Source organism: Rhinatrema bivittatum, chromosome 8, assembly GCF_901001135.1.
Source record: "Rhinatrema bivittatum chromosome 8, aRhiBiv1.1, whole genome shotgun sequence".
In the NCBI taxonomy this organism is placed as follows: Eukaryota; Metazoa; Chordata; class Amphibia; order Gymnophiona; family Rhinatrematidae; genus Rhinatrema; species Rhinatrema bivittatum.
Genome location: NC_042622.1, coordinates 239,016,267 through 239,041,033, shown reverse-complemented (window position 1 = coordinate 239,041,033; position 24,767 = coordinate 239,016,267). Strand labels below are relative to the sequence as shown.

At 46.5% G+C, this 24,767-nt stretch overlaps 1 protein-coding gene across 3 annotated transcripts in view; it reads left to right on the top strand.

Annotated features, from left to right (window-relative positions):
- CREB3L3 (cAMP responsive element binding protein 3 like 3) overlaps positions 1-21,665 on the top strand; it is a 28,480-nt gene extending 6,815 nt beyond the window's left edge. The window contains exons 2-10 of one of the 3 annotated variants that reach the window (XM_029614249.1): positions 9,033-9,173; positions 9,728-10,019; positions 11,647-11,765; positions 12,460-12,594; positions 14,118-14,224; positions 14,779-14,847; positions 15,191-15,275; positions 17,083-17,179; positions 19,976-21,665. In XM_029614249.1, the coding sequence (XP_029470109.1) occupies positions 9,033-9,173; positions 9,728-10,019; positions 11,647-11,765; positions 12,460-12,594; positions 14,118-14,224; positions 14,779-14,847; positions 15,191-15,275; positions 17,083-17,179; positions 19,976-20,316 (1,386 nt within the window). In that variant the 3' untranslated portion in view covers positions 20,317-21,665. Of the gene's footprint in view, positions 1-9,032; positions 9,189-9,727; positions 10,020-11,646; positions 11,766-12,459; positions 12,595-14,117; positions 14,225-14,778; positions 14,848-15,190; positions 15,276-17,082; positions 17,180-19,975 lie in introns of all 3 variants that reach the window. The other 2 variants (XM_029614248.1, XM_029614247.1) reach the window with 2 other exon arrangements.
- Positions 21,666-24,767: the final 3,102 nt, after the last annotated feature.

The window sequence follows — 24,767 nt, the reverse complement described above, 5'->3', positions numbered from 1 at the left end:
ATATTGTAATTTTAATTAAGTTTTCTCATGGCTATCTGAGGGCCTAGCCTGCATCCGACATGCTTTCCAATAGGCCTAATATATGGATTCCAAATGTATGTTTTGGAGGGTTTTCTGCAGTGCAGATAAATGTAATATACATAAGTGATATTTTTATATCCTTGAATGCTCTTTTTTTTTCAGGTAGAATCTCCCTTTTTGGGTGGGGGACATGGTCAATATGGCATTTTAAAATAAATGTATAATTTTAAATTGTATGTGAATGGGGGGGGATGGGGATGCGGTGGTGGCGCATGGTTGTGAGGTTCGCCTAGGCCTCCTAATACCCTTGCATCTACCCTGAGAGAGCGGCATTTGGCAGGGTTCCTCCGGGAGGGGGGTGGGCCTTCCCCCTGGCTCACTCAGTAATTTGACCTGTGCTGCGCCTTGGTGGGGGGGGGAGGGGGCACCATCTCATCCTTGCCTCAGGCAGAAGATTGACTTGAGCTTCCCCTGTGAGGAAGAAGATAACGCAGGAGAGGGGTGAGAAGGCTGTGATGGAGAGGCTGCAAGGATCAGAGCCTGCACAGCTGCATTTACAAATGTATTCTCATCTAGACAGAGGAGGAGGGCCAACTGCAGCTCAACTCCAGAACAAGGGACCAGTTAGGAGTCCAAAATAATTGCCCCTTAAAACATTTGGTAGCGCCGTAGATATAACGGCTCTTACCGTAGAAGTGTTCTGCAGAGATGAGTAGGCACTGGAGACGCATAACATTATCTGGTAACAGATGTGTGAATACTGGTACAGACGCACTGGGGGGGGGGGGGGTGATGTAATAAGGCCCGCTGACATTAGTGCACGTTTTTATTTCTGTTTTAGCATGCTTTTTTCCTATGGCAAGTTAACCCTGGTAATTAACAGGGGTTTTAATGCTTAAAACAAATGTGCACTAAAAATGGAGTAAAAAATCAATGTTAAAATTAGCGCGGGTGCGTGCACATCCCATGTAAAAGGTGGCATTAGCTATTCCCCGGCAAGGGAGAGGGCAGACAGCTTAAAGCACACGTTCTTAGTTCTGGAAATGTAATTGGGTCAGAGCAGGAGTAAAACTTAACTCACATTTCTGGTGGCCGGGCTATTCTATTACTGTGCCTAGTGTGGTGGTGTCCAGCTGCTTCTGCCACACTGAGCACGGCAACAGAATAGCTTTGGCCACCAGAAATGTGAGTTTACGCCGCCTCGGACCTAGGAGTTTATTTTCTAGCACAAGCTCTTTGGGTGGGCACCTATAGTTGAACAGTATGCCGGCACTGTGCATCTCAACTTTGGCGTACTGTTTAACTGTAGGTGCCCGCCCCAGGGAGCTTATGTTTTTATTTTACTTGCCACGCCTTGCAAGAATGGTACTGCATGTGAGATTGGTCCTATGCATCCCAACTTGTGGGTACATAATGGCCAGGAAAATTCAAAGCATAAGCTCTCTGGGGCAGGCCCCTACAGCTAGCTTAACAAAGCAAAACATCTCATGTGGGGGCACATATAGCTGAACAGTACACCAATGTCAGGCTGCATACACTTTAGCTGATGTTACCTTCCCCAGAGAGCTTACATTGTGTTCGGCTGTAGGTGCACGCCCAAGAGAGCTTATGCTGGAAATTCAACTCCTTTCCTTGGTCTGAGGTGGAGTATAAACTCTTATTTCTGGTGGCCAGTGTTACTCTATTGATGTGCCCGGTGCCGCAGAAACAGACACCACCACATGGGCACAGCAATGGCTACCAGCAATGTAAGTTAACTTTTACTCCACCTCAGCATTGTGCCAGTCAAAGCAATTTTTTATTTTTTTTATTTTTATATTTGTGACAAGATGAACAAGCAATGTCAACTACACGACTCCAATAGTCACATTTTCCAAATTTCCAGTTACATACATACGTTCCAGAACTACAAAACGGTTTCAGTGTATGTAATTTCCAGCCAGACTCTTTGCCGGAAAAAACAATAAAGAACAAAGTCCAGAACAAACTTTACAACTGAACAACCTCCCATATTCCCCCCTCCCCTCCCAGAACATCTAATGCTCCCCCCTCCCCCCTCCAGGACATCGGGCTGATAAACAAAAAAATTTAAGAAATAAATAACCTAGGACTGCAACAAAGAAAGACAGTTAGAGAAATACTCTAGTACAGTTCAAGATATAGGTAAATCATTAAGCAGCAAACTTCTGACAGAAGGAGAAACAGAGTTCAGATACGTCTCCCATCGGTTCACAAATTGTATACAGGGGTGAAACCATTCCACTTTAAAGATATATTTATCCAAGAGACAGGTCTGATGGATAAGGTTACGTAATTGCGTTAGAGTCGGCGGCTCCGGGGCCAACCACTTTTGTAAAATGCATTTTTTGGCTAATAGAATTACCAAGCGGAACCACCATTTCGTAGTTGTCTTAGCAAAAAAGATGCCTCGACTAACATCCCAAAGAAACACATTGACATGAAACGCAAAACGCATGGCACAGAGTCTTTGAAGATAAACATGCACTTGTTCCCAAAAGAACCTAATGTTAGGGCAGGACCAAAATTGATGACCCAAGGTGCTCCTAGGGGCTCCACACTTTAAGCAGCTACCTGTACCACCCTTCCCCATCTTACACGCCTGCGCAGAGGCCACATAAAATCGATGCAAAAACTTAAATTGGAGTTCCTGTAAAGGGGTCGGAACAGAGAAAAAATGGGACCTGGAAAAACACTTTCCATAATAGGGTGTCGTGAGGGAAGTTCCCAGTTCTCGATTCCACCCAGTAACCACTCTGTCCCATAAAGGTAAGACCCGAGAGTCCTCCAATAATTTATACCAAAACGAAAGCCTATGGCGCGTTGGGTCCACCATATCTAAATAATCTGACAAAAACTCCCAAGCAGATTGATGTGGATCCGGTAAGTGTAAAGCGTGGATGTAGTGTCTAACCTGCAGGTATGCGTAAAAGTGAGAATGCGGCAAGTCATACTGGTCTTGCAGGAGAGAAAAAGGAAACAACTTATTAGAGTCATCAACCAATTGCCAAACAGATTTCACACCTTTCTCATACCAGAACCCAAAAACGGTACTATGTAAGCCAGGCGGGAAATCTGAATTTCCCTGCAAGGGTAAGAAGTGAGTCACTGCGCGAGGAAACTGAAACCGCTGACAGGCCCATCTCCAAGCCACGTAAGTAGGTCGGATTAGCACACTGGTACGTAGGTGAGGCGGAAGCTGGCCCAAGGATTTATGCAAAATAAATGCTAGACTCAAAGGATACACCCAGGCCTGCTCAACCCGCAAAGGGGTATAATAAGAGGTTGTCATCAACCAGTCCGCAACATGGCGCATTTGACAGGCAACACTATAGACCCGTAGGTCCGGAAGTCCCCATCCACCCCTTTTCTTAGATAAACTGTCTGTAAAGACAGTCTCGGTTTTTTGCCTTGCCATAGAAATTTACGGAGCTGGGCATCTTGGGTCTGCAAATCTCTCCTAGTCCAAACAATAGGAAGGAGTTGCATTGTGTACAACCACTTAGGAAAGATAAGCATTTTATATAAAGCTATCCGCCCCACCAGCGTAAGAGGAAGATGAGCCCATCTAGCAAGCAAAACAGCAGTCTTCCGTAATAATTCCCGATGATTGATAAGATGTAATAAATGGGGAAGTTTAGGAATGAGCACCCCTAAATATTTAATGTGGTGAACTGCCTGAGGAATGGGGAAATCCTCCGGTATCCACGTGTGAGAGCCAGGCATAGTCAGTAGATACAGAGACTTGTCTAAATTCAATTTGAGACCCGCCAGAGAGCCATATTTGTCCATTTCTCCCATTAAGGCCTCCCAGGATGATTGTGGGGAACTAAGGTGAACCAAGAGATCATCAGCGAAGGCTACCAACTTATAGGAAGCCGGCTTTCCAGGACGGGGGGAAATACCCCTAATCAAGGCATTGCTTCGTATGGTGTTCAAAAAGGGCTCCAACGTGAGAATGAACAGAAGCGGGGAAAGCGGGCAACCCTGACGGGTGCCACGACATATAGGAAACGAGGCCGTAAGGGTACCATTTAACATGATAGAAGCAACCGGGTCATGATATAGCGCCTGTACCGCCAAGCGAAAGTAACCAGTAATACCCAAGGTGTCTAAAACTGCGAACATAAAAGGCCATCCCACCCTGTCGAACGCCTTCTCAGCGTCGAAACTAATAAGAATGGAGGGAATATCCAGCCATTGACAGGTTTCTAAAGAGGATAAGATTTTTCGAACATTAGAGGAGGAACTACGGTCCTTGACAAATCCCACCTGATCCTCATGAATAAGACCAGGTAGGAGAGTCGACAGACGAGTTGCCATCACCTTCGCCAAGAGCTTCATATCAAAGTTCAAAAGGGATATCTGTCTATAAGAAGCTGGCAGGGTGGGATCCCGACCAGCCTTGGGTATGACTGTTATAAACGCCCGGTTGCTATACAATGAAGACGTAGGATGGTCTATGACATCATTCAGCATTTTCGCCAAAGGTAATACTATTTGCGCAGAAAGAATCTTATAAAATTCGGCCGGGTACCCATCCGGGCCTGGGGCCTTCAAAAGCTTGGCCTTCTTGATCGCTAATTGAAGTTCCTTTGGTTGAATAGGGCAATTTAATAACTCCAATTGAGAGTCAGTTAAGCGGGGAAGGCCAGAATGAGCAAGATAAGCCCTAAGGGCCTCTGTATTAACCGGCTCAGCTTGATATAGCTGGCGATAGTAGTCGCAGAAGATGTCTCCTATAGTCTCAGTCTTATTAGCTAGAGTGCCATTGGATGTCCTTAAGGCGGTGACATGTGTCCTACTGCGCCAAGACTTAGTCATGTTTGCTAAAAGCCTACCCGATTTATTTCCGTGGTGGTAGTACTTGGCCCTAAAATAAAAAGCAGATTTCCTCGCCCGGTCATATAGCAAGGAATTTAATTCATACATGACCGTATGCAGGAGCGATTTAAGATGTGGCGTGGGAGCCTGTTCATAATCTCGTTTAGCTGTCCGCAAGCGACTTTCTAACAACCGAATGCGCGCCAGCTGAGCCTTATGGGTGCGAGCAGTATAAGCTATGAGGGCCCCTCGTAACACCGCTTTCGCAGCCTCCCAAAACAGCAATGGGGTCAACTCATGCTGCGCATTATGTTCAACATAATCAGCCCATTGCTGAAGTAGATAGGTCCGAAAGGGTCCATCTCCAACCAGGCGACGTGGGAACCGCCAAACCCGTGGAGAGGAGTCCAAAGTCTCTACTAAAAAATCTAAAAAAACAGGAGTATGATCAGAGACCATCAAGGGGCCCAACTCCACCCGTAATACGCGTGCAAAATCTAGGGCTCCAGTAAGGATGTAGTCAATTCGGGACCCCGTACCTTGTTCTCTGGAGAGATGAGTATATTCCAGAGTATAGGGGTGGAGCGTCCGCCAAGCGTCAAGGACATCCAATGCCTGACAAACAAGAGAGACTCCCTTAGATGGAGCGTCCCCCGGGCCAGCCCTTTTAGTGGAGCGGTCCTGTGAAGGATCCAAAACACAATTAAAGTCGCCTCCGACCAAAAGATGGCCCTTGGTATGAGTAGCCAGCAAGGCTATCAAACGAGTAAAGAAAGCGTGGGTATAATTATTGGGAGCAGACCCTGCAGCTGACATTGCAAGATAAGAAACCTCCCTTCTTCATCAGCTATCATATGGCCCAAATGAAAAGAAACCTGCTTTCCTATCAGGATGGCCACCCCCGCCCCACGGGAAGAACTTTGAGCTGAGAAAACATGCTGTACCCACATCCTACGAAGTTTCTGATGTTCTAAAGCATCTAACTTTGTCTCCTGCAAAAAAGCAATGTGAATTCGATGACGTTGTAATGCTTGCAGAATTTTATAACGTTTAACAACGGAACCAATCCCGGACACATTCCAGGATCCAAATCGCATAACCGATTGGGTCATAAGAAGGTAATCAAGAGTAGACCAAGAAAACTGAAACAAAATAAGGGCTCCCGAGCTCGGGTCTCCCAGCCTAGACCCGAGCCCGTTCCCCCATCTACCTCCCGCCAGAACTCAAATTGCATAATCCTAGTATCAAAAAAGAACCGAATGTCCCCAGTCCCTAACCCCTCCCCCCCCTGTCCCATAACTTCCCCACCAGCAAACGTACCCATTCTCTAACCATAGAGAATCAGACTTCCTTCCGCATGGATCACTCCCCCCCCCCCCCCCCCCACATCCATAGAAGAGAGGGAGAACAAATGTAAAAGAAAACAATCCCCGTGGTAGCTAGGCCCAAACATCCACCCAGTCACTGTTAAACATTAAACAAAGCAGGCTAATAGCTAAATATATAGGACCAGCAAAAAATGTCCATCACCAATATGGGGAGCAGAACAAAAGTGTCTAGAGGACAAATAAGTCCAAAAAATCTCCATCCAGTCGAATCCACTCTTCATTTCTGGGCATGGCGTAGCAATATAAAAAAGCCACTCAATCAGCCATTCGGCAGGTGAAAAGTGTTCACAAACTGCTGTGCTGAGTCAGCCGACTCGAAGACTTGAGATTCGTTCTGCCAGGTAATTTTCAATCTGGCTGGAAAGTGAAGCAGAAAAGGAATTTTGTGGCGTGCCAATTGAGTGCAAACGGGCGAAAACGCTTTTCTTTGAGCCGCTACCAACGCGGAATAATCCTGGAAGATTAGAATTTGGGAGCCCTGATAGTCAATCTGCTTCTTCCTCCGATATGCCAGCAAAACATCCATCTTGTGGGCCGAGTTCAAAAACTTAGCAATCACCGGACGGGAGCGTTGAGAATTCACTTGTTTCTGTCCCAACCTATGCGCTCTCTCGATGCGCAAAGTCCCGTGGGCGGGCGGCAGCTCAAGGGCCTGCGGCAGCCAGGATTCCAAAAGGCCCGGTAAGTCACTATCCTTAAGTGATTCAGGGAAGCCAATAAACCGAAGGTTTCCCCGACGGGAGCGGTTCTCCAAGTCGTCAAGTTTCTTAGCCTGCTTATCCGCCTCCGCTTTAAGATCTTTTACCTGGCTTTCCAGCACATGGAGTTGATCCTCTGCCGTTGAAATTCGGGTTTCGGCCTCGGTCAGCCGCTGAGTAGATTCTGTAAAAAGCTGGCTCATATCCTCGAACTTCTGATATAATTTATCAAATTTCTCGTCTAGTGCCGCCACGACCGCCTCAACCACCTCTGCGACTTTTCCGTCTCGGCCATCCGGGGACGAGGGGGAGCTAGACGACGGTGTCATCTTTAACTCCGTTTGAGGGTATTTCTCCGGCCCTCGCCGTGGAGGTTTCGCCGCCATAGCCCCACGAAATTCCCAGTTCTGGCACTCACAGGTCAGTTATAAAGTTCCAAGGCCACAAAAGAGCAACTTACGGCGTTCAATTAGAGAAAAATCGCCACGCTAAGCTGTCAAAATATGAGAAGGGGGGGAAGGGAGGACGGAGCTCCGCAGAAACGCGTCCTACACCTCCACCATGCCACCGGAAGTCCTCCCAAGCAATTTTAATTGCTGCAGACATTCACATGCATTCCACTCACCCCCACCTACAACCCTAAGCCCCCTCCTCCACACACAAACGCACGAGGGAGGGAGAGGGCTACAGTGTAAGGGGGCATGAGACACCTCCCCCCTCGCCCTGATGCACAGGGCCAATTTCTATGAAAGGCCATTGTGCCACAGTGCCAGTGTGCCCTATTCAGGTGTGGGCGACTGCCCCAGTGTGCAAGGCAAGTAAGCTCTCTGGGGCAGGCACCTACAGCTGAACAGTATGCTCTGGCACTATGGGACAACGGCCTTACAGGCAAATTTGCATCTTAACCTGGGTATAGCCTTGCATGCAGGACCTTTTGAGCAAAGCACGTCAAATGAAATGAAAGGCTAAGCCATAGGAGTTTGCACGCTTTTGTGCCCTAGTCAGGATGTTCAGTGTTCGGCTGAAGGTGCCCTCCCCAGAGAGCTTACCCTTGTCATGCCTTGCCCAAATGACTTTGTTGCGTGTGAGATTGTGCCCAAGTTGCGATGCCCAGTGCCAGTCTTGCATGCGAGGTCATTTTGGTCACCACCTTTCTCCCTTCAAGCCCTTACCTTCCTACTCCTGTTTTAAAGCACTTTTCTGCCTTAGTCTGGCTTTTCGGGTTAACTCACGTCTTAGCATGGTTTTCTTTCATTTAGTGCACTTTTTAAATTCCTGCTCAATTTCCATCCCATAAGAGCAATATTCAATCATTATTATTATTCAGTATTATTGTACAATATGGAAATTGCCGAATATATTGTTTAAATACATAAATGAGGTTACTGTATCCCTCAGTACCACTTGTTTCTACCAAAACCCACGCTAAAATGTAACTCCTGTTTTTGCATGGATTTTAGGACATCGGCCCCTGAGTGCTGTGACATCTGGAAGTGTGCCAGGTCCCGGTGATCTTGCAGTTCCTGGAACTGCCAGGGGGACAAAGTTAACCAGCCACCTCTGTTTTCTTTTTATAAATATGTATTTATTTACTTAATTACTTATATTCTGGGACAGGTAAGGGGAGCCTATCAGGGAATCACAGTTCACTGGGGAGTGAGGGTAAACAAAGGCTGCAGCTCTTCAGAAGGGGAACCAGCATGAATGCACCCTTCTGCTGTTCTCTTGATTCGCTTTTATTGTTAGGTAGCTCTGCTGGAATACTTTAGGGTTCTAATTTCCAGGACCATATTTAGGTTTATGGGCACACGTCTAAGGTGCTAAATTCAGAAGACATCCAAAAACTGGGACCCCCTTACTACTCTCTGATTTCCATGGGTAAAATCTCCTGCCCCTGGTCCTCTGCCTACCAGCCCCACAATCTTAAATCTAGCCCTGACAGTCTCCCTGCGCCAAAGAGCTTACTACGAGGTTAAGTGTCTGACGTGGAGTTTCTCTGTTTCATTTTTCTTCCCTCTTGCTTGTTCACGTCCCCTCCCCTTCTCTTGCCTTACCGGCCTGCTGCCCTCCTTTTTCTCCCCAGGTGACCTCTGGTTGCCAGCTGGGAGGGATGGACAATTTGGAGCTGCTGGACCTCCTGTTTGACCACCACGATGGCATCCTGAGGCACGAGGACTTCAGCAGAGCTCCTTTCCACAACCATTGGCCACCTACAGGGCAAAACGTGAGTGACCACAAGGTAAGAGAGCAGTGGCAAATGCACTAAGGGTGCCACGCTGGCCCAGCTGATTACAATGAGCTGAAATGCGCTCTCTGGGAGCTTGACACTGAATTATACGTATTCATTTATTTATATTCCACCTTTCGAGCACCTCAACAGAGATTACGTTCAAGGACTGTAGGTATTTCCCTGTCCCAAGAGAGCTCACGGTCTAAATTTATAGCACTATACACCCCTAGGAATGGACTATAGCTTTCTGTTAAAATTATTCCCTGTAACTCCTAGCATACACAACCCCACCCGGTACAGGAATTCAGATTCCCTGTGTACATGGGTTCCAAGTATACTATAAGAGTCCCCAAGGAGCAGTCCATCCTCAGGAGAGCTAAGGTGCCCGCCTCTGGGCTTTAGTGCTCCACAAAGTTCGTTCATTTGTATTTGCTGTTGCCTCTACAGAGTGGAAATCCTTGATAATTCCAGTTTTCATTGTACTCTGGTGTTTTGCATTGTAATTTTTTAATTTTATTTTTAAATCTGCTATGTTTACTTGTGTGCAGCTGGTGCACTCTCCAGAGTGTGAAGATTTTCTCTGCTCTTTTCTGACGTCTGGGGACTCGGTCCCAGATTCTCCCTTGTGGTCTCCTGGAGCCAGTGATAGCGGCATCTCCGAAGACCCCCATTCAGACCAGCTTGACAGCCCCCAGCACTGCATGGCCACCAGCAGTCCAGGGTATTGCGAGGATGGGCAAATTGAGTCCCTGTATGCTTCTTTCCAGGAGGACTGCCAAGCTATGTCCACCCTGAAGGTGCCAGGAATGGAGCGAGAGGCAGAGATCTCCATTGACCTGGGTGAGCAGGCTGTAATAATCTCACCTTTCCTCTCTAGTTTTCTCACTTCTAGCCTCTAAAGTTATTGTCAGCTCTTGGATGGTTGAGTTTCTGATCAGGACTGAGTATGAGTGGGGGGGGGGGGGGGGTTTCGCGTAAGCACACAGTGATTCTGGCAACTGATTGCTGCATCATATTTTTAATTATGTAGGATGGTCTAGATCACTGGCTCTCAACCCAGTCCTCAGAGCACACCTAGTCAGTCACATTTTCAGGATATCAGAATGAACAGGCCTGAGATAGATTTGCATGCATTGCTTCCATTGTATGCAGATCTCTTTCATGCATATTAATTGTGGAGATCCTGAAAATCTGATGGGCTAGGTGTACCCTGAGTACAGGGTTGAGAACCTCTGGTCTAGATGCTTCCTGAGCTGTGCTCTAGTTTGTGCTGGATTGCTGTTTTTGTGTAACGTAACTTCAACATTGGTTATTGGGTGCTTCCTTTTTTTTAATTTTGTATGTATATTTGTTACCCACTAAGTACATTGTATTGTGTGGGATAGGCATGTTTTAAATACATAAATAAATAAAGGTGTCCAGGTATGAGTTCCTGGTGTGAGGAAACACGGCCAAGTGAGAACTAGATCAGTGTTTCCCAACCCTCTCCTGGAGACACACCTAGCCAGTTGGGTTTTTAGGATTTCCACAATAAATATACATACCCTGGGCCTTTAATGTATGTAAATCTATTTCATGCATATTCATTATGGATATCCTGAAAAATCTGACTGGTTTGGGGTGCCGCCAAAAGTACAAGGCAGCAACTCTCCTGCTCAACCAGAAAGAGGTTCTCTCATTATTGACAGCTCTGCTACCTTTCTTCAGCTGTAGAGTTTTTTCTTCCTACCATTAGCTCAGGCTTAATCAGTACAGTGGGGACTTTGATCTTTACAATAGCAAGATAACACTGTGCACGATAACCGAACAAGGTGTCCCAGGATCCTGCAGGACCAAAGGACAGAGAGAGAGAGCAAGAACGGGCTGAATGTGATATCTGAGTCAGGAGGCCCGGGTAATTAAGCTTATGATGAACTGATTACACTGAAGGGAGGCAGAGCCAAGCCACTGTTGGCCATAAGACACTCTCACCACAGACAGATCCCTTGCAGGGTGACATTCGGAACAGGAATCCTTTGATAGGGCCTTAGTCTCGTGGCGGCCCCTGTCGGATTCCTACCAATCTGGGAATGCTGCTGCACATCTGGTCACTGATCTGTGACAGAGACACGAGGAGGAGGAAGAGGAGTAACGAACTCCAAAGAGTGACCCACCTGTCACCATACTCAGGTAACTGAGCATCCAAATGTCATTATTTCCTACATATCAGAGAGAAGTGCTTTACAGATAGATTACCTCCCACAGGTAGCAGTACTATACTAGTACTAAATCTCTAGTAGTATTTTATAGAAGCAGTGAACACCTAGGAGTATTATTACTTTCCCAGTAGTCCTGAGCCTCACCTTACTCAGACACTGAATCCCATAATTCTAGTGGTGAATAAAGTTGGATGTATGGGAGAATGAGCCCCTGGTTAGCAGAGTGGCTCATGGCCTCATCCTTATTTTGCCCTGTGTTATTCTTGCAGACATATGGGCGCCCAGCTTTTACCAAGAGGACGGCTGCAAACTGCCAGCTCCCGCCCAGACTGTGGGATCGTGCACACTGACTGTGAAAGACCTGCTCCTGTCCAGCAGCTGCGACATGGTGAGAGCGCAGTTATTTATTTCCTCCTGTCCTGACTCCAGCAGGGAAGGCACATCGTTCCCCCACAAAGAGACAGCAGGAAAAAGAAAACAGACACATGCACTCACACTTTCAACTTCAAATATATGTTTTTTGAAGTTACATTGTGAAATGCAGTTTGAAAACTCATCAAGTCTGTAGGTGTTCCAAAGTATATGCACTTCTCTTACACACATTTTACCCCACGTTTCCTTGGGAACTGCCTTGCAGACACTGGTAAGGCTATTGATTGGCTCCGTTGTTTCAGGACAGGCGGATCCAGTCCTGACTTTTTATCGCACTGCATGCGGGGACTCATTGAGCTGCTTTGCTAAGGGAAAACAATAGGGAAATCAGAACTACAAGTCACTGCATGCAGTGGGGCAAAACCAGGACTGGATCAGCCTGTCCTGCGAAAGTGGGGCCAGCTGGGAACCCTGCTAACTGGGGGCTCTTGGAATGGGGCATCTACCATGAGTTGCAACGCTTAGATACTGTACCGAGCGTGTTAAGGGGTGTATTCCAGATCGTCGCTGCCCTGGTGCTCTGCCTGGTTAATGTCTAGCGGCAGAGGCTAGGCCGAGGGATCTACGCTGGATGAACCAGGGCTGCACAGTGCTTAAGTTCTCCCAAAGCTGAGCTCCAGCTTCTACAGGTTAACCGTCTTATACTCCAGCAGCAGCAGCAGCAGTTACCGAAGCTGCAGAACCTGGGCCAGGGGCACTGCCAGGAGCTGGTACTGACGGAAGATGAGAAGAAGCTGCTGACCAAGGAGGGGGTCACTCTGCCCACCCAGCTCCCTCTTTCCAAGGTAAAGGGTCCACCTCAGATAAGCAGACTGCTCTCGATGTTCCAGGGAGGGGGAGGGGGGGAGGTAAACGGCCCGCGAGCGTTTGGTTTTCAGATGCATGCACGCTACTTTGCGCCCGCTCGAGCAGGAGGGTGCGCAGTGCATGCAGTGATCTTAGCACGTGCACTTTGCAGCTGCTAAACTTCAAAAAGAATCAGGAGGCAGGCGCCTTCCCTTTGGAAACTGGATGCCGAGCGTGTGGGTTGGAACCGTCCGTGTACACCGCACGGCTCAGAACTGCCCCCAAAATGTTTTCCACCAAACAGATCACAAAAATTCTGTGAATTAATACAGTTCAGAGATTTAAATAAATTAAAAAAAAAACCCACAACCCTCAGTAAAGAATGGAACCTTAACGGCAGCATTAACAAGCTGTAATTTGTGAAGATGATATATTTTGAAATTTAGGGAACAGACTGTTCTGCGTTGAATGTATGGGAAGAAGCCATAAATCTGGGCAGACCAGGAACGACAGTGAGCAAGGTGGGGTTAGAAGGAAGGCTCTGTCATACTGCACAGCTGCTGACACAGTGCACGGTGGCTCCACGTTTTTTTTTCAGTCAAAACGTGACCAGTCTTGATTTTAAGGCTTTGTGTCTCTCTCTAAAACTAAAGCAAAAAAAAAAAGGATCAAATCCAATGCATTTAAATGGGAAGTTAAGGCTTGCTCCCCTCAGCCTCCTTTTATCCTCTGGCCAGTGTCCCTGAAAATATCATTCGGAGCTGGGTTACTGGAGCCAAAGAGATCATGAAAATGCTGTGGAAAAATATAATTCCTAGAGATGAAATAAAAAAAAAACCCAAAAACCCCAACATTTGAAGACACAGGCTTGGCCCTGGTTCCACTTGGGCCAGGGAAGACAAGACTTTTGGACTGTTTTGAGTTTGGTCTTTCTTTTTGAGGCTTTGAGTACCGCTAGCGCTTGGATTTATCTCCAAAGTGGCCCCACCCTGGAGTGCAGAGAGCACTGAGCAAGGGGAGGCCCAGAGAGTGAAACCAGGGGCTGGGGGAGAGAGTGGTGGTTTTGATGTGCTAAGAAATCACAGGAGCAAGCAGGAGTGTAATGCAGCCATGCCCTAAGGGCGACCAGGCGACGCCTTCTCATGAGGGAAATCCTGAGTCGGTCCTTAGGTTACCTCACTGCTGTCATAGTTCTGCTACTCTTAAGTGAATATGAACTTCAGGTCCATAGATGCAGGGGGAGCAATAGTACAACCTTGAGCAGTTGGGTGAAGGACGCAGGGGAAGGTGGGTGTCAGGGACCCGTGTGGGAATTTATATGCGCATCTGCCCAAAGTGGACCGACCGCTGCTGGTCATACTGGATAGGCCGTTTTGGCCTTCCTCTTCTGTCACTCTTCTGGTATGGGCCCGTCTCTGGTCACTTTGCCTTGCTGTCTTCATTGGCACAATGGAGCCACAAGAGCCTGTGTCTGAGACTCTCCTCGCCACGATTTTAATAGGAGCACTCTTGTCTCTGACAGTACGAGGAGAGAATTCTGAAAAAGATTCGAAGGAAGATCAGGAATAAGCAGTCGGCCCAGGAGAGCCGGAAGAAGAAAAAAGAATACATCGATGGCCTGGAGTCTCGGTGAGAGCCTAAAGAAACTAACCTGCTCTGACCCATCTGTCTTACTGAAAGCAAGACTAGATCCGTCCAAGACCAGCCATAATGGACGGTCCATTGCATTGGCAGCCCAGCAATCTTTTTCAGCCCAGGGCAAGTAACAAGGCCAGTCTTGTATCCATATTTCTGAAATGGCCACCGTGGATTAATCTTGATGAACTGAGATTCGATTGAAATAGAAAGTTCAGGATTTTGGATGAAAGAGTTGTCTAATTAATTTGCCCAAAAGGCACTCTCAGTCCATTGAGTTCGATCTTATGCAGGCTACTTGCTGGGCGTCACGCTGAAATGTGTGAAGCTATTGCCCCGCCAGAGACCCGTTTCTACCTCCTGCAAATGCTTGCAACAAGTCCATTCCATGCATCCTTCCCCCCCCCATGGGAGAACGGTTCCTCATTTTCATGTCTGCCCTGCTTCTTCCCTGCTTCATCCAATGGTTTTTGGGATGGGGGGGGGGGGGGGAAAGTGGGTTATTGTACATTGCCCTCCATTCTCACAACTCTTCTGGCTCTTCTCAGGATGTCAGCCTGCACGACTCAGAACCACGAACTGCACAGGAAGGTGCTGCAGCTCGAGAAGCAGAACTCGTAAGTAACGGCTTCAGGTTTCCCAGGGAAGGAAGGAGCGGGAGAGAGGGGCGAAGCCACGTAACGCGTTAAACGTGGTGCGTGCCCATCGATTGCAGGCTCAGCATCAGATATTATTTCAGAGGATGGCATGGGGGGTCTAAGCCACCGGATTGGGTAGAAAGTGCCACGTTTAGCTAAATGCTGGAAAATGTATTCCATGAAGCCAAGAATAAAATACAGAGCCAGGATGTAAAAAGTGCAACCTGAAACGGGTTGCTTACTGCCCAGGTGGGATTCTGCCAGTGTCAGCCGCACCCCCTCCCCCGTCTCCCAGCTGACAGGCATGTCTTGATTCTTACAGGTCCCTCCTGGAGCAGCTGAAAAAACTCCAGAGCCTTGTTTTACAGTCAACCAACAAACCAGCACAGACAGGGACCTGCATTGTGGTGAGTGAGGTTACTCTTTCTTCTTGCTCATGTCTTCTCTTCTCATGTCCTCTCTCTCTCTCTCTCCCCTTGAATCCTCTTTCCACATCTATTCTCGCTCTCCTATTTACTCTTGCCGTTTCCTCCCAGGACCTCTCTCCTTATCTCCTTACTCTTCCCTCTTCTGTTCTTTCCCTGTCTCTTCCCCCTATCTATCCCCTTGTATTCTCTTTCCCTTTCGATCATTCCTGCCTCCCTGGGAGCCAGCTTTTCAAAATGATCAGGGGTGCTAAGCTCAACACAAATTATCCTTCCCTGGCCAGAGTGGGGGGTGCTCAAGTCCTCACTGCACCCACAGAGCTGCCACCAATGCCTGTCTCCTCCTGTGTGTATATCCCTCTAATAACCTTTGGGAATGGGACCTTATCCACATCAAATGTTCAGGACATGTTGCGGGACAGAAGCACTTTGACGGAAGTATTTTGTTTTTGTTCCCCAGCATCACTCATAGCCACATCCCGAAACATAGGTTCCTCTAATGCTGGGTGGAGATCTTCTTCTTCCTGTGTATTCCCTTCTCTCATTTCCACATCTCAGAACATAGGTTCCTCTAGTGCTGGGTGGAGCTCCTTGTTCTTCCTGTGAATTTCCTTCTCTCATTTCCACATCTCAGAACATAGGTTCCTCTAGTGCTGGGTGGAGCTCCTTGTTCTTCTTCCTGTGTATTCCCTTGTCTCATTTCCACATCCCAGAACATAGGTTCTTCTAGTGCTGGGTGGAGCTCCTTGTTCTTCTAGTGTATTCCCTTCTCTCATTTCCACATCCCAGAACATAGGTTCCTCTAGTGCTGGGTGGAGCTCCTTGTTCTTCTAGTGTATTCCCTTCTCTCATTTCCACATCCCAGAACATAAGTTCCTCTAGTGCTGGGTGGAGCTCCTTGTTCTTCTAGTGTATTCCCTTCTCTCATTTCCACATCCCAGAACATAGGTTCCTCTAGTGCTGGGTGGAGCTCCTTGTTCTTCTAGTGTATTCCCTTCTCTCATTTCCACATCCCAGAACATAGGTTCCTCTAGTGCTGGGTGGAACTCCTTGATCTTCCAGTGTATTCCCTCTCTCTTTGTTTTTTTTCTGTTCTAACTCATACCTCCTTTATTCCTCTTTTTCCTCCTCAAGTGAGGAGGAGGAAAATGTAGGTCCCTAATTATGGTGGAGACTCAGCATAATTAGGGACCTTCATTTTCATTTTTTTTTGTTTTGTTTTGTTTTTAGGAATTTGAGTGCTATAACAAAAAAAAATCAATGGAAAAATGACACTTCCACTGGTTTTCCTCCTTGTTTGTTGTAACAAAGTATTTTTTCCACTCATTTTATTTTGTTATAACATTGAAATTCCCAGGGAAAATAAAATAAAGACAGAAAACAAAGATTCCTAATCATAATGCAGCACAAGGAAGGTCTTTAGCTGAGAAATATGTTGCCCCTTTGGCACTCACTAGGGCTTTCTAGATATTAGCAGGTAAGCAAAGCAGAAGGGGCTGCGTTATTCTATTAGCTTGAACTCCACCGTCTTATGTCACTGCAAATTTACAGCAAAAATGCTGCTTGTTGCCTTAGTTAGGATTTGGAAACTCTCATCCCTTCTCCCAGGCCAGCACTATATTCTAGAACACATGCTAACAAAGCATCCCCTCAGAATAAATTGGTTATATAGATATATATCCCAGATCTTGGAAAATAAAGAAAGACAAACATGCTTTTATATCTGGGGCTCACATACTCGGAGCAAAGAAGCAAAGCTAAAACTATTTTTCGTTGATTTGTATTGTAGGTCGTGCTGCTTTCCTTTGCTCTGATAATTCTCCCTTCCATTAGTCCCTTTGCCCGGGATAAAGCTACAGGAGAAGGCGACTTTGTGCCTGTCCGAGGTAAGGCAGCAACTTGTTGACTACTATCTCTGTCTGGCTTTCGTTGCTGCAGCTCAAATATGATCACATGGATCCCCATACAATGCTTTTATTTCTCTTCTCTTTGTAACAATATGTTATGTATTCAGCCATGCTTCTGCACCCCTTACCCACAGTGGCTCAACTCCAGTTACAAGAAGGCTGGATAATATACATAAGCACAAGAATTAACGTAACATGTCTAAACACATTAACACAAGAAGTATTTAAGATACAGAGTACACCAAACAGTAAGAATATTTACAATAGACAATAAAGATCCCATCAGAGATGAATTGCAGATTGTACACAGCAAAGCTAAAGGAACCATAGTCAGTTGACTCAGATAATTTGGCTAGAAGCAGATGGAGAAGATATCTTTTCTCATTTTGTTCTGAGAAAGCTTTACAGAGAAATCATGATTTGACCTTGCACCTGAAGACTTGGTAATCATTTATCAGGTAACATTCTTCAGGAAAGGAGTTCTATGTATACGGACCTGCATATGACAATGCTCTTTTGCATGATCCTTCCAATTTTATCTCTCATAATGCTGGCAGTAGTAGCAACATTGCTTTTGAGGAACTCAGGATATGCATTAGGGTATAAAATTGCACTCTCTCGTTTAAAAAAGTTAGTTCCATATCAGGGCATGGAATATCTTAACCAACTTGAGCTGAACCCAAAAAGTGACTGGCAACCAGTCTAATTCTTTAAAACTGGGGTCAAATCATCCCGACCCAGGTGAGAAGTTAAATGAGCTCCGGGCTTTCAGTTTAGCCTTTTCTAGCTGTTTCATTGGTCTCCGGGGGTTTAAGGTTGAGATAGCAGGGATTGCTGTAGGTGAAGTTTGGCTGCATTAGCAGAGCTCATTGCTATGCAAGTTAAAGAGTTAAGTTGGTTGGGATGGGCATCCTTAGTCTTTGAAGGCCCCTAATCAATCAACCTTTCAGGCTGTCACTAATGAATATGCATGAGATCGATCTGCATGCCCACGGCCTCAACTGTATGCAAATCTATTAGGTTTGCCCATCCCTTGCCTAGGTTGAGCTAAGGTGCACTGGCAGAGCTGTGTGCCTGGGGCTCTGTACTGGAATAGCAGGAGATGAGGCAGGGCAGGATTAAGGTGCATTGTTGGGGGCAGGTGTGTGTATGTGTATAGTTTCAGTACTGGAATAACAACACTACCTATACATCAGATTGGGCCTATATATATAAATATTTTCTGTCTCATGGTTTCCCAAGATCTGAAAAGCTTTGAAGGCTTGTCTGCTGTTCATAAGTATGCCAGTCGTGCTATGGCTGTCAAGTCTAAAGTAATGCATGTGGGTCTTTCCATCAGCCGGAGCAGGATGACCTCTTCCACCCCTTAACACTGACCTGCCGGTGTCACATGATCCAGATAAAAGGCTCCAGAGATAGGATGAAGGCTGGCGCTCCAGTCTGACAACCCCTCTGCTACAGGGCTTGTATTATTATGCAAGGATTTGAACGGTACCTTTATCGTTGTCAGATTTTGCAGTTACCCTTTGTGCCCTGTCTAAATCAAAGAGATGAAAAGGCAGCTTTGAAATACAATTAATAAATATAATCTTACAGCTCCACTCATCTCCATCACCCGTTACCTCCAAGCCCTTTGCCAGAGGGGAATGGCGTAAAAGTGGGGTTGGCTGAGCTACTTCACTGCTTCCCCTAATTTCTATAGTGCTACAAGGTGTACACGGCCCTTTACAGACTCACAGAAAAGACTGCCCCTGCTCCATGGAGCTTACAATTGAGTGGAGATAGACAGAGAGATCAGAGAAAGTAGTGTTTGGGGAGAGACCAAGATAAGATTTAAAGTCTGAAAGGCAGTGGAGTTTAATTGAAGATAGTGGCCCACTTTACCTAATTGGGTAAATCTGGTGAGAGTTTTAATCTGTGCCCTAAAATAATCTATTTAAGAAAAATAGAAAATGGGATGGGTAGGTGAGGGGGAGGGAGAGAGGATGGGAACTATGTCGTACAGATGCAAGTCACTACTGAGTCGCAAGCAGATCAGGTAAGTTGGCTGGTTGAACTTAAACTGAAAATTCAGCAGTGTAGCCGCGCTGTTGAATATACCCAGATAAATCAAAATTATCTGGATACGTTTATCTAGATAATGTTAGGACTGCCTCACGGCATATTCAGACTTACCCGGATTACTTTGAATATCAGAGCTGTCCAGGTAAGCTGGCCCGTCCTGAAATGCCCCCAGAAGGAATCCAATTTATCTGGGTAAACTTAATCCAACTAAAAACTTAGCCGAATAAGTTGGAGGCGATCAGTGTAGTGGGAAATTCAAATCCTGTGGTTTGTCCACCTAAGTCCCACACATGGGGCACATGACACTCTTTGTCCAGGGTAAAAGAGCTGTTGCAGACCAGCTGATGACCTGATATTATTTTATTTTTTGCATTGGTGATCAGTAAGATATGGACAGACAGTGGGACTCAGGATCCTGGCCCGTAGGGCTGTGGTGATGATGTTAAAGAAAAGAAATGGGAGCGAGAGGAAGAGACAAGGAGGTTTCACTGGAATGGAAGTGGGGAGAGGAATGAGGAAGCAGTGACCAAAGGCTGAATGATAAAGACAAAACATCAAGTTTAAAGTGAGATATTTAAACTATCACCATTGCTAGGTAAATGGATTTCCAGGTTATATGCCAAGACAGTAAATTTTGTGATTGTAACAAAATTAGAATTTTGGTTTCTCAAAGTCTCCATTTATCTCCACCCTTCCCCAACTCCACCACAGTTTTTTCTAGGTCTCTCCATGATGTCGGCTCCTCCAGGGTCTTCCATGCCTTGGGAAATGACAAAGAAGAGGCACAGAAGGAGACAGTATGGACTGAATACTCCGAGGAGGGACAGACCAGTAAGCTGGAAGCCCTCCGGAAGTACCTAGCTAGTCACGTGCTCTCCCCCGGGGCTGTGGCAGGTGAGAATCTCAGCAACAGAACAGACAGGTACAAAGAAGATGACTCCTCAGACCTGGGAAGGGTCAAGCGCGATGACCCCGTTGCTGGCCAAGCCACGGTATCTGTGAGCTGGACAGATTCCAGCCAGGTGATCCTGGAGCAAGCGGATGAACTGTGACACTTAGGAAAGCCTTCCCTGAGTTGTGTGAGAGACTGAGTGAGGACGTGTGTTGCATCTCTGTGCGTGACCCGTGTGATGGCCTGCGGCCAGCCAGTGTGTGAGCAGAGACAGCCCCCTGTGCCCGTGATGGATCTGGGGACTCCGTTTCTAGCCTCCCCCTGCAGGTTAGACTTCAGTTTCAGTGGCCGCAGCCCCTTGGGTGGGGCTGGGTGGGAGGGCCCATTCTTGTACTTTCTCATGTTCAGTACCAGCCCACACTTGACAGACAGCATTTGATGCTGGAGGTTGAAGAACGGTTTTGAAAGGTGACTGTTGGGTAGTCCTGGGAACAAGACAAAAATGATTTCTCAGGTGGTTTTGTCAAAAGGGCAATGTACAAAGAGACAAAGAATCAAAAAATAAAGAGAAAGAAAATCTATATTGAAAGGGTGGGTGGGGGGCTGCGAGCCAGCAAAATGTCCCCGGGGCAGTCACACGCTACAGTGTTCACTAATGCTAGACTGACTGAGTCTAGGGTATCCCTTTTGGAGTAGATGCCAATGTATATAGAGTAGGAAAATGCTCAGCCTAGATTACGTCTATATAGATATAGAAATAAATATGATACATATATCTATATAGATACTACATAGTAACCCAGTCATGGTGACAGAAAAGGGCCTAATGGTCCACCCTAACACGTTTCTTATGGTGGTACCTGCCGCTCCGTGCAGGTTGCGCCCAAGTTAGTATTAAAGTTAGAAACTGCCACTCCATGCAGGTTACCCCTAAACCTTATGTTAAGGTTAGTAATATTTACAATTAAAATCAAGTAACTATCAAACCCATACAAAATCACTGCTAACAACATTTTTACAGGGTGAGCAGCCTTCCTGATAATTCAGACAATGCTGCTGCGTGAACGTGCTTTGCTTTTGCACTTGGCCATAGCAGCAGTCCTGTGCTTTTTCCCTAATGTCTGCATAATCAGTATGCTGGACTGTAAAAGTTGGGGCCCAGCGTTGGCTGCCGTCAGAATTCGATTCCTCTTTTTGCCTCCACTGTCAAAGCAGAGAGCAATGTTGCAGTTGCTTCAAAAGCATCAAGGCTAACTGATTAAGGGTATTAATACCCATGCTTTCTGTTAAGGGTAGTAACTGCTGCTCCATGTAGGTTACCCCCATGTACCCTTTTCTCCATTTCTCACCGCTAGTCTTTAGGAATCGGCAGTGTTTATCTGATGCCCTTTTGAATTTTTTTACTGTTTTTGTCCTCATCACCTCTTCTGGAAGGGCATTCCAGGCATCCACCACCCTCTCCTTGAAGAAATATTTCCTGATGTTGGTTCTGAGTCGTCCTTCCTGGAATTTCATTTCATGACCCCTAGTTCTACACTTGCCTTTTCCAATGAAAAAGGTTTGAAATTCATGCATCATTAAAACCTTTCAGGTATCTGAAGGTCTGTATCATATCTCCCCGGCACCTCTTCTCTTCCAGGGTGTACATGTTTAGGTCCTTCAGCCTCTCCTCATTCGTCTTCTGATACAGACCCCATATCATTTTGGTCGCCCTTCTCTGGACCGCCTCCGTCCTGTCTCTGTCCTTTTTGAGAAACAGGCTCCAGAACTAAACACAATACTCCAAGTGAGGCCTCACCAAGGACCTGCACAAGGGCATCATCTCCTCCTTTTTACTGGTTATTCCTCTCTCTGTGCAGCCCAGCATTCTTCTGGCTTTAGCTATCGCCTTGTCACATTGCTTCGCCATCTTCAGATCCCCAGACACTATGACCCCAAGGTCCCTCTCCCAGTCCATGCACATCAGTCTTTCACTGCCCATCACATACAGCTCTTTTGGATTACTGCATCCCAGATGCACGACTCTGCATTTCCCTGGCACTGAATCCAGCTGCCAAATCTTTGACCACTCTTCAAGGTTTCTTAAATTACTTTTCATTCTGTTGTGGAGAGAGAGGGAGAGAGATTATATAGATATAGAAAAGGAATTTTCTACCAGACTAAAAGGCTGATACAGCACAGAGCAGAGAGCAATGGAAATGCTATGGCCATACCCAGGATACCGGCATTTGGACGTGCATTTTCAACGTGCTAGCTTTACCCCTTATTCAGTAAGGGGTAACTGCGCATCGAAAACGCGCGTCCAACCCCCCCAAGACTAATAGCACCTGCAACATGCAAATGCATGTTGATGGCCCTATTAGTCATTCCCGCGCGATACAGTAAGTAAAATGTGCAGCCAAGCCGCACATTTTACTTTCAGAAATTAGCGCCTACCCAAAGGTAGGCGCTAATTTCTTCAGGCACCGGGAAAGTGCACAGAAAGCAGTAAAAACTGCTTTTCTGTGCACCCTCCGACTTAATATCATGGCGATATTAAGTCGGAGGCCCCAAAAGTTAAAGTTTAAAAAAAAAAAAATTTTAAAATGGGCCCGCAGCTTGAAAACTGGACGCTCAATTTTGCCGGCGTCCGGTTTCCGAACCCGTGGCTCTCAGCGGGTTTGAGAACCGACGCCGGCAAAATTGAGCGTCAGCTGTCAAACCCGCTGACAGCCGCCGCTTCCGTCAAAAAAGAGGCGCTAGGGACGCGCTAGTGTCCCTAGCGCCTCTTTTTACCACAGGCCCTAATTTAAATAAATGAAGTTACTGAATCGCGTGCACAGGAGAGTGGCCTGTGCGCGCCCGCTCTCCCACGTGGTTTACTGTATTGGCCCGTAAGACTGTGCACGGAGCAGAGAGCAATGGAAATGCTATGGCCATACCCAGGATACCATGCAGGGCAGCTGTGCTCAGAGGATCAGTCAAATTGTGGGCGACACCTGCTTTACTTACTCGGCGCAGTGTCAGGCTGTGCACTAGCTCGGTCTCAGCTTCCTAGTCTACTGGATGCATCCCAGTGCTGAGCTCCAAGCGATGGCTGCTTCCCTTAGGGTCACTGTAGCTCCCCCACTGGTCAGTATATTGTATTATTTGGGGCATACTCTGTGCACTGGCCTGGGCTCCTGGCAAAATAAATAGGCTAATGTTGTGTATAATGCGATTGCACCCAAGGGTCTCTCTGTATAGTGTAACCCCGTTATATGGCTACCATGTGACAGTGGGCCCACGCTGGAGCTCTTTTACACTACTGAATGTTTAAGACAGCACCAAGTAAATTGGAAGTTAATTCTAGCATAACTCTTCCTGGATAAGTGCTTTTTTCTGTGTGCTTACCTCCTTTGGCCCGGTGCAGCTGGCTTGTTATGTATTACTTTATGAATATGAATGACTATGCACTTTGAATTCTTGTTCTTATATTGTTTTTCTAAGTTTGAGTTTTTATCTCCAAATAAAAATATTTTGAAGGAAAATTATTTACCATGCAAAGTGTCAGGTTTATTTATTTAGAAACGTTTATTCCTATGCATAAACATAAAATCGCAGTGGGTAGTGTTCAGAGCTGGTCTTTTTTTGCCCCGTGCTCCCAGGGCACTGGTGGAATCTGTAACTATAAGCAACAGTCTAACCACACAACCCATCTGCAAACTCTTGGTTTAACAAGGAAGGGACCTTGTACAGCCTCAGGCAAGGTCTCGGTGCATATACTTTCAGTCATATTGCAAAGCATTGTTTGTAATCTGCCACAAATGTTAGTGCATCTTAAGCCAGCAATGAGTTCCCCAGATAGGTAGCACTTGCCTCCAGATGTCGTGAGTTCTACGGGGCCAAAGAGCTTCATTATTGACCATGCCAGACAGGGTGGGTTACAGAGCTCCTGAGGGCTCAACAAATTATCATTTGTTCCAACCCCAGTTCATTGCCCCTGTTAATTGTAACTGCTTCTCTTCATCACGTTTATGTTCTTGGTTATATTCTTCGCACCCCTGTTTTTTGTAAACCGAGATGATGTGAACTATTTCATGAATGCCGGTATAAAAAAATCATTATTATTTTTTTACCCCTTCCTGGTAAAGCGATCAGGTCAACTTTGCTCTAGTTTATCAAAGATTAGTAGACCTGAGCGTTGACTGAATAAAGTCTGACTTTTATTTCCAGCTCCCCTGCCCCTGCACACCCCATCCCAGGTATCAGACACAGAGTAACTGAGCAGATTGCCCTGCCCCAGTTGCTATTCTCGCACTTTGGGTAGCTGAACCCATACATTCCTAGACTCAGCCCCCATCAGCTCCCCAGCCCCCCCCCCCCCCTTTGCCCCGATATCTTTTGCCTGAACTCCCAACCCCTTTGCCCACCACTGCCCTCCGCAGGCGTTCCAAGCGTGCCCGGAGTCTCTTCCCACCTCCTCCTCTGGAAGCCCATTTCACAGCCTCTTACCCTCCTCTGTGTTGGCAGCTCTCTACGGGACAGGCATAGTGCATTCTTTGCCCTTCTCTAGAGCACGTTCCTTTCTCTAGGTTGTGAAGGTTGCAGAAGTCAATCCACCCTGATGAGAGCTGGAAGCAACATCCATGA